The 20,538-nt window shown below is 37.2% G+C and overlaps 1 protein-coding gene and 1 long non-coding RNA gene across 4 annotated transcripts in view; one reads left to right on the top strand and one right to left on the bottom strand.

Annotated features, from left to right (window-relative positions):
* The window catches only part of LOC108701421 (NEDD8-conjugating enzyme UBE2F), a 123,093-nt gene that overhangs the window by 78,593 nt on the left and 23,962 nt on the right, over positions 1–20,538 (top strand). For all 3 annotated transcript variants that reach the window (XM_018236078.2, XM_041577481.1, XM_018236077.2), the window contains one exon: positions 19,793–19,825. In XM_018236078.2, coding sequence (XP_018091567.1) covers positions 19,793–19,825 — 33 coding nt within the window. The remainder of the gene's footprint in view (positions 1–19,792; positions 19,826–20,538) is intronic.
* LOC121398334 lies at positions 10,728–11,999 on the bottom strand. The gene is made up of 2 exons (XR_005964265.1): positions 11,907–11,999; positions 10,728–10,987 (listed from the first exon to the last, which is right to left on the bottom strand). It is a non-coding gene; the product is annotated as an uncharacterized LOC121398334 (long non-coding RNA).

Raw genomic sequence — 20,538 nt, 5'->3', positions numbered from 1 at the left:
TGATCTACTTAACACTGAAAATTATGATTTTGAATAATATAACCCCCCCCCCCCCATGAAACTCTAATGTGAAACTTCAACATTGGAAAGTTTGCAAGGTCATGTAGCTTGCTTGGCCCATTAAAAATTATGACTAAAATGCAAATTTGAGGTATTAGCATTTTTTTTCCAAGTTTTTATTCCTTTTTTATTCAGGTGTTTTTAGTAAATAAATAACATTCTCATTTTTTTTAAATTGTGAATTTATTTACATTAATAAGAAAGAGGAAAATTGCACAAATGCTAATTTTGACCAGACAAGTGATTATTTCTAGATCACTATTAGACCTTCCATTAAAGGTAAATCATTTTGAAGTGGAGAGAATGTTTAGTAAATGAGAACAGTGTATCCCAGGAAGGTTAAGTGCTTGGGATGTATAATGCAATTGCTGGTTTGCCTCTGTAATTGGTTACTAGAGCATGCCATGTTTATCTCTAAAAAGCACAGGTCTTAAAATGAGCACAATCCTAATGTTGACTGTACTAACATTGCTAATACCGATCAACAAAAGAACCATACACATCTTATAAAGTGGTGGCAGGATATATTGGATCTGTCTATGAACATCTGACACCCTACTGTTGCATTAAGAGAGAATGAAGAGAAACAGATGCTGAAGCTTATATTTTCATTTTTGCAATAGTTCCCCTTAAAGTACAATGGCTACAGAGCTGATGTCATGAAGCCTGATTATCGTAAAACCTAAACTGTAATCCTTATGTTCTAGCCACCACCAATGTTCCTTGCTCCGAATAGCCCTTCCTATTCCATACAAAATAGATATTGCTGTTCTAGATATTTCACCCAAATTTTAGCTCCCACATCACAGAGGGAAATGACTGTTATGTTACAATTATAACAATCAAACTGCATTCAATTAGACATTATCTCCTTCATAAATCTTTTCACATTTACTGAAATTGTAAAGGACAAACCTCTAGACAAGATGAGACAGCACAGAGCCCTTCAACTGACAGTTGATTTTGTGCACTGATTATATGTTGTATGGTCTATAACAAATGTCAACCTGGTGCCTGATGGGCACATGAACTGTTAGCCTGCATGGGTTCATAAATATTTATAGAATGTACAATAACATTATGATGCCTATATTGTTCTATCTGTATGTGATTAAATTGTTGTATTTTAACTATTTGTATAGGTAGACTTGCCTTACATTTTATATCTTTAAAGGCCTGGCAATATAATACTTTTTTATAGTGGGATTTTCCTTGCAATCGGCTAATAAAACATGTAGGGCTCTGAATGGCCAACCAAGAGAAATCAATGTGCCTCCATTCTTTTTTGTGCTATGCTGGTATATACCGTCTTGGTAATAAAGTTTTGATTTGTTACACCACCACCTGGGATTTATTGTATATTTTATTAGGTTAATTAATATGTATTCTACTACACCAATGAATGGAGGTTATGGCCTGGGTAAATATATGATGTACCTTAGTTCACCCAAACAGGTGGCACTAATCAGGATGTTTTTGTCAGCTCGTGTTTTTTACCAGTTGCCCTCTGCTGAGATACTGCCAAAATGCATATATAACTGGAAATCAGAAACCAGTGACAGGAGATAGTTCTGCTTAAATTACAAGGGTAAGATCATGAATGGACCATATCAAATACTCTGCAGATATTCCAATACGTATTTGTGACACAGAGAAGGGAAAAAGTTGTCTTTTGACCCCACATACTGCAAATTAAAGGAATAGTAACACCAAAATGAAAGTGTTTTAAAGTAATGAATAGATCATGTACTGTTGCCCTGCACTGGTAAAAATGCTGTGTTTGATTCAGAAACACTACTATTGTTTATATAAATAAGCTGCTGTGTAGCAATGGGGGGAGCCATTCAAAGGAGAAAAGGCTCAGGTTACACAACAGATAGCAGATAAGCTCTACAGAACATAATAGTGTTATCTGTTATCCACTATTTAACGTGTGCCATATAGCCTTTTTTTTTTTTAGTTTCCGCCATTGCTACACAGCAGCTTGTTTATATGAACTATAGTAGTGTTTCTGAAGCAAACACATCAGTTTTATCAGTGCAGGGCAACACTACATGATATTTTCATTACTTTAAAACACTTTAATTTTTTGGTGTTACTGTTCCTTTAAAGCTTTTTTTATGAGATTGTCAAGAGAAATTCAAGAAAGGGATGGGGAGGCAAAATTGGTAGGGATGCAGATCAGCAAGTCCATGTGGACCGAGAAGTCGGAGCGAATACAAAAATAATAATAACGGTTGCACTGTGTAACTACACAGTTTGAGGCAAAAATTTATAGAATATAAAGAAGTACTCCTAGTTATATATATATATATATATATATATATATATATATATATATATATATATATATATATATATATATATATATATATATATATATATATATATATATATATATATATATATATATATATATATATATATATATATATATATATAATATACACACACACACACATATTCAGACCCTTATCTTAAACCTACACCCTTCCTGGTAATACACAAGGATAGGCTTCTTCCATAGCCTCCCCAGTTTCCAGAAGGAAACATCTATCACAGTCACAGAAATAAGTGTTGGTTAATAGAAATAACTACTCTATTTTCACAAGTCTGAAAAAAGAATAAAACTTTTAAAGGGGTGGTTCACCTTTAAGTTAACGTTTAGTAGAATGGCTAATTCTAAGTTACTTTTTAATTGGAATTTTTTTTTTTATAGTTTTTGAATTAATTGCCTTTTCTTCTGACTCTTTCCAGCTTTCAAATGGGGGGTCACTAACCCCATCTAAAAAACAAATGCTCTGTAAGGCTACAATTGTATTGTTATTGAAACTTTTTATTACTTTCTATTCAGGCCCTCTCCTTTTCATATTCCAGTCTCGTTTCTAGGGTAATTTGGATCCTAGCAACCAGATTATTGAAATTGCAAACTGGAAAGATGCTGAATAAAAAGCTAAATAACTCAAAAACCACAAATAATAATAAATTAAAACCAGTTACAAATTGTCGCTGAATTTCACTCTGCATTATCTGAAAAGTTAACGCAAAGGGTGACCCTTTTAATTTTCAAAGTTTAAGCCTCTAGTGATCATTATGTATAATCCATGAAGAATCAGGCAGCAGCAAGTCTGCTTGAATTAGGAACATGTCATTAGGTTAGATTTGTCTCACATTTGACACAGTGGTATTATAACAACAGAATTGACCATTTCAGAGACTATGCTGTGACTTAGCTTGTACTAGTAGCACATGTCTTGAATATGACTCAAAACTACAGTGCTAAACAAAAGAGAAATGCGCGTCAATATCAAACCAACGCAAACAGAAAAGGAAAATATGTTGATTGAAAGAGTCAGGCTTTTCTCAGTATGAGGCCTCATCCTGTCACACATCAGCTGCACAGGGAAACTTTAACCACAGCGCAAGGATAGTTTGGAAACTATTTGTGGGGCCTCTGAAACCCCAAGGGATTGAAAAGTATAGAAGTGGCTTCACAGTACATGTGCACTTATTTGACAAGAAAATTGATGTCTGTTTGCTTCTTTAACCTCTGTAGCTTAAGTCAGTCCTCTTACATCAGTTTCCTTCTATCTGGATAACATTATATAGCTTTGTCTGTTCTCATCAGTCATCTTGTTCAGAATCAAATCACGTGTTTTGTATTAAATGATGTAGCTGCCACGCGTCTCATCCCAGTCCTCAAATGCTAAGGGCCTATAGTGTTAGAAGTATGAGAAATTGTAGCACTCTTTGGGGTATATTTATCAAAGACTGAAGTTAGAGATCGCCACAGTCAACTAGAGTGGAATTCTGCCACTCTCCATTCATTTCTATGGGATTTTGAAAGGCGTATTTATCAAAGGATGAACTTTCACCCATAGAAATGAATGGAGAGTGGCAAAATTTCACTCTAGAGGACTGAGGCGACTTCTAACTTCACCCTTTGATAAATATACCCCTTAAAGTTCAACTGACATTACACTCGTGCAGAGTAAGTAATCAGAAAACATTGGTTTCATTAAATATAGACATGTTGTTACAACCGAGATATCTATGTTTTGCCATGAAAGTTGGATGTTACTCCAAAACTTTGATATATGTCTACAAATCTTGACTCCATACATAAACAGAACTTTAAAGTGGACCTGTCACCCAGACACAAAAAGCTGTATAATAAAAGTCCTTTTCAAATTAAACATGAAATTCAGTTTCTATTTTTTATTAAAGCATTCATAGCTGTTGTAATCTGAGCTGCAAATGTGAGTGTAAGAATCTGTATCCATGGAATAAGTTACAAAACTGTTCATTAGAAGGTGCAGTCTCCACAAACAAACAGGCTACTGCAGCTCCACTATCTGGACTGGCTGCAAATATTATTTGATTTGTTCACCGAGTTGCACAATTTTGCACACATAGCTTTGTGTTTAGTAATAGTAGATGAGCTGTAATGTGTGTTTGTCTATGCATAACTGAATAGCGTGTCGTGGCCAAAACTGGTGACTTTTATTTCTCTGGATGCCAAGCCTTATGATTATTTCTTATTCCCTCCTAGCAAATGTCACAAACCCATTTAACTCTATGTTGGGGAGTCTAGATTTATTCTCATTATCAGAGACTGTACATGCCCTTAACAATATATATTTTTTTTAAAGACACACTTGCCACCAGTAAAAGGTTAGCAATTAACCAGTTTGTTTTACTTTCCTTGCCTCTAAAATTCTGACAGTTCGGGGAGTTGGGGACCAGACTCACAGAGCTGCTACGAAGAAGCATAGCAGTACAGTAAATAAAACATTTTAGAAAAAGTGAAAAATAGCATAGACACTGTGAAAAAAGATTCTGCTATGATAAATGTAAATGTAAAAACAATTATTTGAGGTGTATTTTGAAAATAGTTTTGTAAAAGTAAATTACCCCTTTTGTAAAAAAAAAAAAGGGGTTATTAAGTGATGACAGTTCCCCACTTAAAAGCAGATTTAGATACATACTTGTCTTGTATGCTATGTATTTTCCAGTTTCTTGTTTGCTTGCGTTAAAGCAAGACAAATAATATATTAATTTATAAGTACTTCTAGGCTTATAAATATCAAAAGATACAGCTATTTCTGTTTTCAAAGAAGAATTCTTCAACCAAGATTGCCTGGCCCATAGACTGTTTTCTGGTGATTAAATGCTGAAGAAGTAGGGATGGGCGAATTTGACCCGTTTTGTTTTGCCAAAAATTTGCCTCCGGCGAAATGTCGCAGATGCCCTTTAGAGTCTATGGGCGTCAAACAAATTTTGTCGCGCGGCGAAATTGTTTTGACGCGCGTCTTTTTTTTTTTTTTTTTTTTTTGACACGCCGCCATACAAGTCTATGGCCATAATTTTTTAGGCGAAACGAGGCGAAAAAATTCGCCCATCACTTATGAGAATGGAAGGCTCAATGCTCTTTTGTATTCTACAAATTTACATAACTTCCCTATCTTGAGTTTCATATGAATTGCAACTATTGGATAGTGTTAAAATAATTGATATTTAAGCTTTGTATCGGTTACCTGTGGAGTCCACAAAATAGTCAGGTATAGCTATTAGATTGTTTTTCAACTGTTACATTGCTGCAATGTATATATATATATATATATATATATATATATATATATATATATATATATATATATATATATATATATATATATATATATTTAGTTCCCCAAGATTGATGCACTCCAGGACTTCATAATGCAGTTTAGAAAAGAAAATTTATTGTCAACGTTTCGGTCCCGTTCTGGCCTTTCTCAAGACATTACAGAACGGGACCGAAACGTTGACAATAAACTTTCTTTTCTAAACTGCATTATTAAGTCCTGGAGTGCGTCAATCTTGGGGAAGTCCTGGAGTGCGTCAATCATTATGAAGTCCTGGAGTGCGTCAATCTTGGGGAAGTCCTGGAGTGCGTCAATCTTGGGGAAGTCCTGGAGTGCGTCAATCTTGGGGAACTACTTTCTACAATATATTTGACAGCACCCAGGCATGAAGAGAACGCTTGACTGGAGTGCACCATAAATGGAACTTAGCTTTCTTCAGACAGCTGCAGGTTGAGCATTGAAAGCAATCATCTGATCAATGGTTACTGCCCAGGTGCAGATTTGCCCACTGTTTACTGAGTCTCTGTGATTCTCCACCAATGTAAAGTTGATATTACCCTTAATAAATATATTTATTTACAAAGGTACTTCTCTCCACACATTCTTCAGCCTAAACAGGGTTATCGTAGTGCCAAGCAAATCAAACATTAATGATGTTTAAGGAAAGCTAAACCCTAAAAATGAATATATTGAACTTATTGCGCCAGTCTAAAATTTCAGCTTCTCAAAAGCAGCAATTATCCAGGACTTCAAACTTGTCACAGGGGGTCACCATCTTGCAAAGTGTCTGTGACACTCACATACTCAGTGGGCTCTGAGCAGCTGTTGAGAAGCTAAGCTTAGGGGTCGTCGCAAATTATCAAGCAGAAAATGATGTTGGCCTGTAATATAAGCTGATGCTACAGAGCTGATTTTGTTGCTAGTTGCACTGGTTTCTGTGCTGCCATGTAGCAATTATCTGTATTAATAACTAATCAGCCTTATATTGTGACATTTCTATTCTATGTGTACTATATTTTGACTTGGTCCGTAAGCTCAGTAAGTGACAGCAGCTCCGAGCATGTGCAGTGAATCAGCAGAAAAGAAGATGGGGAGCTACTGGGCCATCTTTGGAGACACAGCTCTTTACTGCTAAAGGGCTGTGGTTGCCTTGGGCTGGTACAGAAGCACAAAACATAATGTACAATGTTTCTAGCCTACTTCTGTAGTTAACCATTAGTTCTCCTTTAATGGTATGTACATTGCTTTAAAAATCAAACTTGCTCTCAATTCACAAACGTGCCATATTTGGTGCATCAAGCGCAAGGTGCAATGCTCACAACTTACTCTGGGCTCGCAATAATGTTGGTTCTGGGATAAAGCCTGCATTGTGGTTAAAAAAACTTAGCAATTTGTGCCACAAATATTCACTGTCCATATTGTGGTGCGTATGTAAATAATCAACATCAAAAATGTATATAAAGTAGCCCTAAACCATGAATAGTGCTGTTGCTTATGTGTTAACAGTCATATGAAAGGTTATGTCAAATTAAGAGTCCTTAGTCCTGACCTTGGCAGAACATTTATTATTTTCTTTTATTCTATTTATGTGGGTCTGTATAGTACCTTTCTCTATATAAACTGAGCAAACTGATTACATTTTCTGTAGCTGCAGCCAAGTGCTGTCAGTAATGTTAGGTCTTGTAAACATGTTGTCAGTTATGACACTTTTTCTTTTATGTTTTTTTTTTTATTTCATATCAGGATGACAGACTAGGTGTAATCTTCCTGTCATCTATATTGACATGTTGCCATGTAAGATTAGCTTTGCTGGAGTGTTTCTGTGTTTGTGTTTGATTGAAGCCTTTGATAATTAAACGATAGTACACACAAAAAACAGCAATTACCTGCTACTCCTCTCATCCATCCTAGTTTCACAAGCACGCTGCAGCATACTGGCCTTCTCATAAACTATTGTAATGGGCTTTTGTTTTGGCTGGTTTTGTCTCCTTTTTAATAGTCGGTTATTCGCTGTGGTTACCGTATATACTCGTGTATAAGCCGACCCGTGTATAAGCCGAGGTACCTAATTTTACCTACAAAAACTGGGAAAACTTATTGACTCGAGTATAAGCCTAGGGTGAAAAATGACAGATCAACCTGTTCCATTGCATACCTATACTATATACTTGCTATATAAAACTGTGCAGATGAAGCAACAAATAACTAGGTCGGACGTTTTTATTTTAACCAGATCCAAAAACAGTGCAGTTCTGAGAACACTCTGTGCCTTTATACATTATAACAACAAACAATGTGTTCAATGCGATGTCACAGCATCCACACGCAGCAATGACATTTATCCACCCCCTTGCAATGTTCCTCAAAAAGAAATCTTCCATTTCCCCGGGTACCACTCACAGGGCAATAATGGGCATTGTCTCTCCTTTGGCAGAGGCTCACGCCATTCAACGAGTAGCCACACCAGGCCATATGTGGGCAACCTTCCATGCTGTCACTCACATCGCTACTTACATCAGCAGCCTCCTTCCTATACAGGCTCGCGGCTCATTCTGTGGACAAACAAATTACATCCCTGCCCCATCTGTTTCCTTTCTGTCTTACCTTTAGCCGCACTTGGCTGCTGCGGCTGTTGGGCAGCAGCGAAAAAGAGATGGGCCGCACGTAGCCGCAAAAAAGCAGTGTGAGGAGGACGGGGAGCAACCGAGCCATGGAGGCAGAAGACCGGAACTAGCTAGTCGGAAAGGGAGGGCTCTGGCATTCTGGTTCCCCTGCATGCGCTTCAGTGTGCAGCGCACCGCTAGTGCGCACACGCGAAATTTGCTGACAGTCCAGGACCAGGTAGTGGCGCACTGGGAGGACGGGGCAGCTAGTGGAAGATCCGGCCGGGAAAGGGGGAAGCGGCACTGCCTCCTCTGTGGACGCCCATGTACCTAGCTAGGTAACTTTTATACTGACTCGAGTATAAGCCGAGGTAGACTTTTTCAGCAGATTTTGGGTGCTGAAAAACTCGGCTTATACTCGAATATATACGGTATGTAGTGTAGTTTGCTACAAAGATGAAGAACAATACCAATATATAGTAATAGAAAACCAGCGTGCTTTCATTCATCTTCATAGCTCTTCCTGCAGAAGACGTCTGGCCACTCTATGTTTATTCTTGTGTCCTGCGGGTTTATTGTCCTTTCTTCTTATCACATCAGCACTGTGCCCCTTGCCTCCAAAACTGACAACCATAATATTCTGTTTACTTTGCTTCTGTTCTTTAGCTGTGGGACCTATAAATTAACATGGTTCAAGCGGTAATGGATTTGCAGAATGAAATGTAGGGGAAGGAATGCAAAACATTTTGACTTGGACTGTACCTTTAAATCATTTAGCATTGCTATTTTCTTCTAGTCTTTAGATGACTTCACTGCTCCTTTAATTGACCTAATCTGGTAACTGATAGAAAAATGATGCTGCAGTGTGTCTGGGGAACAGTAGAAATTGTAAAGCAATATAGTAGTATTTTCGCCTGTTCGACCAGCCTGGTTATGCTGCAGGTGCTCAGCAAATAAAAGTGATGTGAAATTGCACATCAGTGCTCTCCAGACATCTCCTTGTGTTGGATGATGCAGCCAGAAGCTGGTGAGCCAGTATCCCAGGAGAGGGGGAGTCAGCAGGGCTTAGTGAGGAGCCCAGTATGTTCCAGATTGTGGAAACTACCCTGCATGGTTAGTGCCTTGGAGTTGGGAAAAGTCTTGAGCACTGTTTTCTTGTTACCTTTAACAGGCTCGGATTTGTGGAAAGGCCACCTAGGCCTGGGCCTAGGGCAGCAGGATTTTAGGGGGGCGGCATGCTGCCCAACCACACCCACATTGGTTCAAAAACACTGGGGATGTGCTGGAGATATAATAATTTTTTAAATTTCCTGTGCGCCAATCCCCATTGCTCCAGTCCAGATGATGAAAATTTGCACAAATAAAGGAGAAGGGACAGGGGCGATGAATGGCAGGGGGCCTAGGGGCGCCCACAATACAAATCCGGCCCTGACCTTTAAGTTGGAAAGAGTTTGCCTGCCTGATATAAACGTTTGTTTTACCTACTGTAAAAATGTTAGGTCCCTGTCACTACCCTCCAGATCCTTTGCTAATCTGCCTACTATAGCTAATTCTCCTGAAAACTCTTGAGAACAGGCAGCCAGCTTAGCTTGTCACTAAATAAATAAATATATATATATATATATATATATATATATATATATATTCATTCATTCAGCGCTTTCTGGATAACAGATCCAGAAAGCTCTGAGTTACGGAAAGGCGGTCTCCCATAGACTCTATTTTATCTAATTAATCAAAAATTTTAAATATATCTCTGAAATAATGAAAAAGTGAATTTACAGCATTTTTAAACATATATGTATATATGCGAATCTTCAAACTGACGCACCCTTATAATCCTTGAGAAAGGTCCTGATGAGGACCGAAACGTTGGAATCTTACTTTATTAATAAAAAAGCAAAGATTGTTTAAGGGAGTGCCAGTTTGAAGATTAAACATTTCCTTTTTCTCTGTAATAATAAAAACATGAATTTACAGCATTTATAAAAATTAGAGGGGAAAAAGCACTTTTTTGTATTAGCTTAATTTACACATTTGCTTATAGTATTTGGCTTGACTGTGTTAGACATATGGCAGTATTAGTATTGGGGGTAAAACACCTGTACATGAAATAAACATTCACTAAACTAAAAGAAATGTAATGATTTGTTTGGAAATCCAGGGCACTGTTGATGGAATGTCATTTTTCATCTTAATTGGTAGCCTTATACTTCTGGCTGGGAGCAAATTGTGTCAGACTTTTGCTTTCCCAGCAACCAATGGAGACACAGGGGTGAAGCATTGGATTTGTTATTTCTATTTGTAGCCTGTATTTTAACCTTGGTTCAGAAGAAACATGATGGCATAATATTTGCACTCAAGGTACATCACTGCTTTATATATCCCTTTTTCTGATAAAGAGAAGCCAGATTTGCAGGCCTTGAGAGGAAAGTGGTTGATGTGCATTCTACATTTAATTCTGAGTAATCGCGGGCAAGGAAAAAAGCTATTCAAGCACACACATAAAATGAGCAAGCAGCAGGCAAACAAAAGGTGCATACAAAACAGAAGCCATTATGTTAGCTTGAATAGAGCATTTTCTACCACACAGTAAAGTTGCACAACAATGTTGCTGTTATCAGCCATAATGGGTTGTTCTTAATTAGTAAGCCCACTCCTGACATCATAGTGCACATCTGTCCTTGGAGGCAGCTCCTGCCAAAATACAAGATAAAAATAGTTCTTAAAATACTTTAATGACATACCTAATGAGTGGAACGTGGCTCAATGGCTAGCACTGTTTCTTTGCTTTGCACACTGGTATGACATTGTAGAAACTCACAATTGTTTAAAAAAACGTACAGCAGTGGTCTAATGTGCATTTCCACTTAAACTGGAAATGTGTCTTTTAGCAATATCCCCCTTATGTAGGAAGCAACAGACCCATAGAGCTAAAACTACTTTATCTAAACGTGTTATTTGTTGATCTGACTCCATCTTACAAAATCGACTGTGTAGTTTAGTTCTTAAATGCTTCGGAGTGCGTGTAGTGTTTTCCGTGATTTTAGATTGTATTCTAATGGGCAGGGGCTGATATATAGCACGAGGTCTGTGCTATATAAATAAAGAATGATAATACACTGACCAGTTCTTCGCAAAACATCAGTTGCACCCTTTTTTATTGGGGCTGTTACATAGTATCTAGTAGCTGGTCCCCTGTCACTAACAAAGCTGTCAAATCAAAAAGTGAAAATTGCAAAGATTTAACTGTGCTTATTTCAATCTTTCATGTGGTTTATCACTAGACCAGCATTGTAAAGTCACCAAACTTTGGGAAACTCTGCTAAAAAAAAATCAGCCAGCAGTGCTGCACTAATTGCATTTGATTTACATGAAACATTGCGCCCTATTGACTACTAGTGCAAAACCAGCCACTATCTCCATTTGAAGAATTGACCCTGTTTGTCAGGGAGTAAGGTTAAACCAAACCAGTTTCCACATAATGGTAAAAAATTAAGAGATCTAATTTTTAATTAAAATAGGCAACATGAAAAACAATTTCATATTAAAGGACATGTCAACTCCCCTAACACAAATTTTATCTGAGAAAAGCCTTTTAGCATGATTTACATACCGACCACTGCAGTCCTTGACAAGTAATCCGTTAAGAAGCACTGTTGTTTTTCTCTTCTGGCTGGTTTCCAGCACTGTCAGCCTCTCTCCCCCCTCCCTTTGGAATGTGCGCTGTAATTTGGCGATACGAACATGCGCAGATCACAAAAAAAATCTAGCACATGCGCAGATGACTGTGTTTAGCGTCGGCAAAATAATCAAGCTGCATTGAGTGACCTCTGAAGACACGCCTGTGTCTTCGTTCAGCCAATAGATAAAATAGTCTTTTGTTGTTGCTATGGGCGCTGTATTGTGCCGTTTTAACTCTCTGCTCCGCTACTGCTAGCCCATATTTCATCTGACTGCAGTGAGGAGAGCAAGGGAGCAGGGAGATTAACTATTGCACTGCCCAAATCTAAGTAAGATATTTTTAAAAAAGGTCAGGAGGATGGGGCTATTGGCACATGCGCATTGATATCAGAAGAGCGCATACAGGAAAAAATGGCCGCCGGGTTAGTCAGTGCGCAATGGTTCAAAGAATGCGACGGTGCAGGGAAACTGGAGCGCTTTTCAAAGCGCAACTAATGCGGTTCACGTGGGGCTAAGGTAGGCTACACAGGGATACTAAAATAAAAAAGCGGCTTGACTTTTCCTTTAAGAAAAGTTGTAAATATGTGTTTACTTTCCCTTTTTTGTTTCATGCCTTCTAGGGATTTCTTACTTACGTGTGGAAGGGTTTCCTAGGTTGCAAATCTCTACTGTAAAACAAGCATTGACAGTTGTCACACTTCATTAAGCTAAGGTTACACATATAATCAACACTGGTGAAGCTGTCCTATTAAAAGCAATATATTAGCAAATGCTGGGCAAATTATTATAAGTGTTGATCTACACAGGCGGAGAACAAAATCTAGTGTGCCACTGACCTCATTATTATTCTTGTTGAATCTCAAGTTATATTTCAACAAGAGGTTTGCGTTGCAAAGCCCGTCAAGGGAAACTGAAAAGTTCAAGTACACTGGGATATAATTAAGTGGGTCTTCTGGATTCATATAAAATCACAGTAGCTGATTTTAGTAGAAGTAGAAAAGAAGGAATAAGTCTCATTTTGTCTGGCATTGACTGATTTCTTACTATGCATTTTCATTGTGCGAAGCCCCAAAAAGCATATTCCATTAACCTGCAGTTGAGCGAGTCATCAAACTCTTTGGAATGTGTGAGAGTTTTGTTATATGCGATTAAGATTTGTACTATTTGCGGGTGTAGCTGCAGAATCTTTACAATCCATTGCATTTCAGGACCATGGAGATGCCCTTTATGCTGCTCAGTCTGTGGGGTTCCAGCTGTTGCAGGACAGAACGACCCTGTCCCCTTAGGAGGCATGCTGGTAAAACTGTACTACTCAAATCCTGTGAACCATGGATTATTTGCTCGTTTATCAGATATTTATCATAAGGATGTGGAGTCAAAAGGCATGACGCAAAATATCTTGAGCTTTCAATTTTCTGAATTTCTGCTTTAAACTGCCAGATGGGTCAGTGACACACATCAAACCAGGTTAAAGAAAGCTGGTCTCTGTGCTTGCTATTTCTGAGAAAGCCAAGTTTTATTGCCATGTTTGTAGAGTATATAAATGGTCTTAAGGGTAATCTAAAATAACATATTGCATCCTTTGCTTTAGTTTCCTGCAGACTGCACTTTACTTCCAGTGAGAGAGAACTGTGTACATCACGTATTGCTAAACCGTGGCAGCTGCCAAAGCACTTGACTCAGCCTCCACGCAGCATTGTTATGCTGAATTTCTTATGTGAGGTAGAGAGCAATGTCCTGCAGGTTTTTGTGTGAATAAATGAATGCCACTATCATTTAAAAAAAAAGAAAGCCAAATGCAGTAGTAAATTGACATTAAAACTGTTCAACTGCAATCTCAAAATTACAGGAGATAAAATGTATAAAAGTAAATAATCTCTCTTCAAAACACCCTAAAGGAAAAATCTCCTTTAAAGGGCTAGTTTACCTTTAGATTCATGTTTAGTATGATGTACAAGGGGATATTGAGAGGTGATTGGTGTCCATTTATTGTGTTTTGTGATTATTATATAATTTAGGTTTGAATGACGGACTGCAAGATAAATAGGGGAATAAAAAATTACTTTAGTAGCAATAACCATAAATTTGCAGCCTCAAAGAACAAGTCTTTTGACCCCCAACAATCAGACAAACATTTTAAACTGCAAGCTGGAAAAGGCAGAAGTGAAAAGCAAATTAAAAATGATATATAATAAAACTTACGACCAATGGGAAGTAGGGAAGGACATAATATAACTACTTTAAAGGGAGACTGTCATGGGAAAAATTTTTTTTTTCAAAATGAATCAGTTAATAGTGCTGCTCCAGCAGAATTCTGCACTGAAATCCAGATTTTTTATATTCAATTTTAAAATCTGACATGGGGCTAGACATATTGTCAATTTCCCAGCTGCCCCAAGTCATGTGACTTGTGCTCTGATAAACTTCAATCACTCTTTACTGCTGTACTGCAAGTTGGAGTGATATCAACACCCTCCCTTTCCCCCCCAGCAGCCAAACAAGGGAACAATGGGAAGGTAACCAGATAGCAGCTCCCTAACACAAGATAACAGCTGCCTGGTAGATCTAAGAACAACACTCAATAGTAAAAACCCATGTCTCACTGAGACACATTCAGTTACATTGAGAAGGAAAAACAGCAGCCTGCCAGAAAGCATTTCTCTCCTAAAGTGCAGGCACAAGTCACATGACCAGCATATAGCATTTTTAGCCACATTCATGCTTAGGGTTTAGTTCTCCTTTAATTGGAATTTGTGTTGTCCCTCTATCAGTTGTCTTGTTTATATTGATTGCGGTATTTAAAATGGTTATTTCAAAAACTGTACTTGAATGTTATTCATTAGTCTATAACAGCATGTTCCTGTGTTTTCCTGGACCCACATCATAGCAACCTTGTGGGTTTATGGCCAGTGTATTTATTCTGTTTGGAACTGGACAGAGTGCGTGCCTAGTGGCTGTGCAGCAAACAGTTCTGATGTTTTTATCTCTCACTGATAAATTGCATAGATTGTCACCATCTCATAGAATATCCAAACGACAGCCCTATAATTATTATTTGTATGATGGCTACACAGCTTTTATGTTCTGCCATAAGCCTGGAGAAAAGCGTTATTGAAATGACGTCATAGTTAGATACCTTTTTGATTCTTTCTAAAAGGATAATGGAGCAGAAAAAAACATATTTCAATACTGCCGAATGCTCACATTCACTAATGAAAAGCAATAATGCCAGCCACCACTTATATTTAATAAAAAACAGGGGAGAGGGGAGAGAATATTGCAGTAAATGTTCAAATTTCTGCTATGCATGATTGCTTTATGATCAAGCTTTAAGTGATAAAAGTTAAAATTGTCTGTTAAAGGGGCTTTAAATTTTCCTTCTGAAGTTTGCTCATCACCAGACCTAAATGGTTTTTCATGTTAATCCTGTGTTTCAGACAATGACAGCTTCTGAGAAGCTACAGGAAAAATATAAAATGATTAAATGCAAAGATATAATGAATAATGTACCCCCCTATTCTAAAATACAGGGTATTATAAGATATATCACAGAGGAGTTTGATGTCCATATGGCCGAATGCTTTACAGGTCATGGAACTCCAAGGTGACTTTTAATATCCTTATATTTTACAACAAGGAATGCATTTTTTATTATAATACACACGTTTCAGAAAGTCATCTCTAAGCACCTTTTAATATAGTTTACAGGATATACATGGCTTTTGTGTATTATAAAATAATAAAGGGCACATAAGCTTGGAATGATCTTGAAGGCATAAGCTTGCAAGAGATTGTGTTTCACCAATTAGACCGTAATAATATTTTTTCATTTCTTTTACTGACTGCACTTAATATCTTATTAGTGTTCCTCATTAAAATGACTTCAAACTATCTAGGTGACCCTAATAAAAATGAAAATGAAACGAAAATGGAGCAGGTTTCATTACAGCAATATTACAGAAGATTAATAAAAGAAAAATGAAGGGGATACATATGAATACACATTAATTCTTATTTTTCTGTGTGTTAGTCTTTTAATAAAAGACTAGAAGGATTTGAAAAGGGCAGTAACTGAGCCTAAACACAAATAACTTCTATCATTTCTGGGTGTAAACTAGATCTATCAGTGGAACCAAGCAAAAATGTTATTATACTACAGCACCACCTAAGTGGAGATGAGTGCTAATTAAAGGTCCAGCGATTGTCCTAATGAATTCAAAACCCAGATCCGAGAAACTGAATTTTAAGTGTAATAATATCCACTTTTATCTGATGCAAAGTGTAGTAGTAGATATTAAGTGGAGAAAATAGGATTACTATACATTGGGCATGTTATAAAAAATATGGGAAACTCTCTACCTATGGCAGACATTGGTGGCCCGCTGTTTCCAATTAATTGTGTACCTGTCTTCTTTTGTTAAAACACTTTTAAACAGGCCTATTCACAATAAAAAAAATAAAAGTGAAATGAAGAATATAATTATTCTATTACACTGTTTTGTACACCACATGGTCTCCAGAGTATTATTGTCTTAAAGAGAGTCTAAAGAAGGGTAGTAAAGCTGGGAAATGGTATGGAAATTCTCGGTTATAAAGAAAGACTGGCTTTATTTACCAGAAGGACCTTCCAGCAGACACATGGGCAAGTTTTTCTTACAGTGAGAGCTGTGAACTTGTGGGATTCTCTCCCTGAAGTGGTCATACTGGCAGATTCATTAGATAGCTTCAAGAAGGGGTTGGCTGACTTTTTAGCAATTGAGAAAATACAGGGTTAGTGAAAATAGCTCCTAGTACAAAGGGATTTCTTCTAAGGCTTCAGGTTGGGTTTTGCCTTCCTCTTGATCAACTAGCAGTTGGGCAGGTCTCATTTACACATAAAAAGTTTAAATCGATGACTGTGTGGTTTTTTTTCAATCTGAGTTATTTATATACTGACCAAGATTAATTCCTGTTAAGAGAACGCAATGATGAGTACTTCACAGCCGTTTGTTATTTCCCCATTACTTTAATTTTCGAGAGTGGGGGGCAGTCCAAGCCCATTCTTGCCACACAGCAGTCAAGTAGGCCCGAAACATGTTGTGTGTTTTGTAGCTACCAATAAACTACATTGTTGCAGATCTTCTGCCTTGGATTGCTCTCCTCACTTTACTAGTTATATGTATGGTGAAGTCTAAGAGGAAAGAAGCACCATTGCATAAAAAAAACTGGGCAGTGCGCTGAAGTAATCCTGTTGAGACAGCAGTCAAGTAGACCTTTCCACTTATCACCCTCATGCCTTATAAGCGTCTCTGCAGATAATAGATCCTCAAAGGGAAATAGAGGTTTTTAATTGGCTACATGATTGCATTATGATAGGGCATTTAATCACAGAATGCTGCAGCTCAGCAATTCAACAGGGAACAAAGGTACTGAAGCAGAACTGGTTCTATATAAGAAATACTTTGAGAAAAGGCATACTATCATGCCAAAATTTCTCTTTGTTAAATGTGTGTATTTTGTTTTTTGGCATTTCGCATTATTTGACAGTTTTGATCTTACAAGCCCATGCTAGGTGTGATATTGATGGATCTCATGGGAAATTCCAGTTCATTTGTATTTGAAAAGCATTGTATGTTATGTAGGCAGTTATTTATTTTTTAAATGTAATTCTTTGTCCAGTGCAATGGAGCAGTATATGCCCCACTTTAAACAGGATTACATATTAGGGAGCGTTGGCTGGCAGCTGTGTAGTTCTTATTCTGCAATTAAATTTACACATTAATTGAAATGTCCACAGAGATATCTTCTACCTGTTTAACCCAAATGTTAATGAATTTGCATCAATACAACTTTATTACATTTTTATAGCTTCACACACTTTAATTGTTCAGATGAGAAGAAATTGCTAAGTAGGGAAAAGATTAGCAGGGTGTACCTCTTGGGACTCTTGAAGGTGACTCTTGCCTTCGGATTAGTGTTGATGTCTGTAGCCAGTACCACATGGTTTGCTTTGTCACTCCAATGTTTCTTTTCCTCGTGGAACATGAGCTTACTCTCACACTAAACTTTATTCAGCTTTTGGCCTTGGATTCCCTCACATCAGGTGGTGTTAAAATGAATGCCTTGATATAAAATATATATATATAGCCTTCGACTAAATAAATCTCGTTATTACCCTTTATTTATATAGAACTGTCATGTTCCCATTCATATCAGTCCCTGCCTTAATGTCCCTATTATATCAGAATATTTAACAGCACATTGCACCATGTGTTTGTGGACCCTTTTGCTGTTATTTTCTGATTTAATATTCTAGGTTTCTAATTGTAGTGCTTTGCGGGCTCTCTGTAAAATACATAACATGAAATAGTATAATGTAGATTTGTTTAAAGAGTACTGGAAACATACAATGTTAGTATTTAGATAGCTAGATATTTTTTTGCCATTAAATACATACCTCCCAACTGTCCTGTTTTTAGACAGCTCAACCTGCAGTCCCTCATTTGTACTGGAAAGTCCTGTTTTTCCTCTGCACTGAACATCCGAAAAAAAAACAAAGTTTCTAACTCAATTGGCTTTTGGCAGAGAGCCCAGAACAGTCACAACAGCAGATAAGATACTTTTGTAACAAATTTCGAGATAAGCAAATAAGTAATTGTAACAATATAAGATAACAGGTCTCTTGGGAAAAGTTAGACTCTCAGCTTAAAGGACAATTCATCTTCATTAGCAAAACTGTAATATCTGAAAAAAAAACACAGAAATATGTTCAAACTTTCATAACCTGCCAAATTTTGTAAAATAATCATGGTAATTGGGGGGTGTGATCACAAAAATGGTTGTGGTCAAAAAAATTTTGTTCATCTTTTTATTTCCAAAATGTTGGGAGATATGTTAAATATATGTTATGGTTTTACTGTAAGGATTAGTTCCCATCAATATTCAACTCATGATTCAGATTAAAGGACAAAGCCCACCCACTAATTAAATGGGCATCTGACCAGTATAACTTGGATCAATAAAATTGGGGATCCCTGAATTGAAGCATTAGATTATGATTAATCGCATTTACAGTGGTAATTACCCCATGACCTCGGTCTATCAATAAATCTGCCATCCACTGGGAATACTAAAATATATGTATACTATAAATATCTGTCATTCATTCTGTTTCTCATCTAAGGCCCATGTGTGTGTGGATTGATAGGGTTAGGAAACATGTTTGTTAATTGCTGTTTGTTTAAACAATAACATATACCTTTTAAAAACTGCTAAAGGGGTGTAAGATCTAATTTATGATGGTAGACTGTCACGTTTGGGGTTCTTTTCTCTGGAAAAAGATGTTTGCGAAGGGTCATGATTACTTTTTATAAGTTCAGTAGACAAAAAGTGTGGATCACCGCACCAGAGGCCACCCCTTCAGACTACAGGAAAATAATTTTCATTTGAAGCAACGTAGGTGGTTCTTCACAGTGAGGACAGTGAGGTTATGGAATGCACTGCCGGGTGATGTTGTAATGGCTGAAATATATGCATGTATGTAACTATGCTTATTGTGAGACTTTTGTAGCTTCCTTGGTGTCTCACCATTAGCCATTGCACACACACTGTCCTGTTTAAAAGCTGATAATAATAATACAGCTCCTTTCATAAATCCTGCCAATGCCTCAATCAGTATTGTTGATTTTACAAAAATGCAGGCCAGCCTGCCTCGAATCCCCTGCTCTGTCTTAGGGCTTCTGATAAGCTAAATACATTAGTCACATATAAAAGACTATGCAATCTTTTCCTAACATCTTTTTCTGCTGGTTAACATTTCTGTTTTTCTTTTATTTGCAGGATGTTGTGTGGGGATTGAACTCCTTGTTTACAGTGAGTAAAGTAAAAATGAACGTAATGGTGTCCGTGTTCTGATGTGTTTATTGATAGTGGGACCTGGCTATGAAAGGCAGGCAGCTGCAGATGTCCAAGTGATTCAGCTGATAAGATATATGAGCAGTGAAGAGAGGTATTCAAGTAATATTCCCAGGACCCAGCACTAAGCAAATATGTTAAAAAGAGAAAATCCATGATTATGAACCCATAACCTTCACATATAATTAATTACATTTCAAGAATACCCTGAAACTCCAGTTAGTTTTAAAAAAATAACAGATGCCTTATCCCCAACCATAATAAATTTTAGCATTAATTTCCGCTAGTTGTTATGACGTTATCCATTATATATCCTTTTTCCTCCCTAGTTGGGGTCTGAAAGTATGACCGCATTCATAATCTTATTTGTGAATGCTATAAATCAACAAATATTTCTGGGTTTGTTTGTTGTTATCCTTTGTGTCTCTAAGCTGAGACCTTCTTGGTCCTGACTCATACCTCCTCATAGAACCTTGTGCTCCACACATATAGGCCAAAAACTCATGATGTAAAATAAGAGTTGCAATTCATGCCAAGATTTAAACATGCCCTAAATACTGTTGCTTTGGTATTTCCAAAGTTCCTATAATTCTGCTTTCAAGAAACACAGTATATGTGTATACAGCTCTGTTGACTGGCAAAAAAATATAGCAGTCGAAATACCCCTTTCA

This window comes from Xenopus laevis, chromosome 9_10L (assembly GCF_017654675.1).
Source record: "Xenopus laevis strain J_2021 chromosome 9_10L, Xenopus_laevis_v10.1, whole genome shotgun sequence".
Classification (NCBI taxonomy): Eukaryota; Metazoa; Chordata; class Amphibia; order Anura; family Pipidae; genus Xenopus; species Xenopus laevis.
This window is presented reverse-complemented; position numbering and strand designations above follow the sequence as displayed.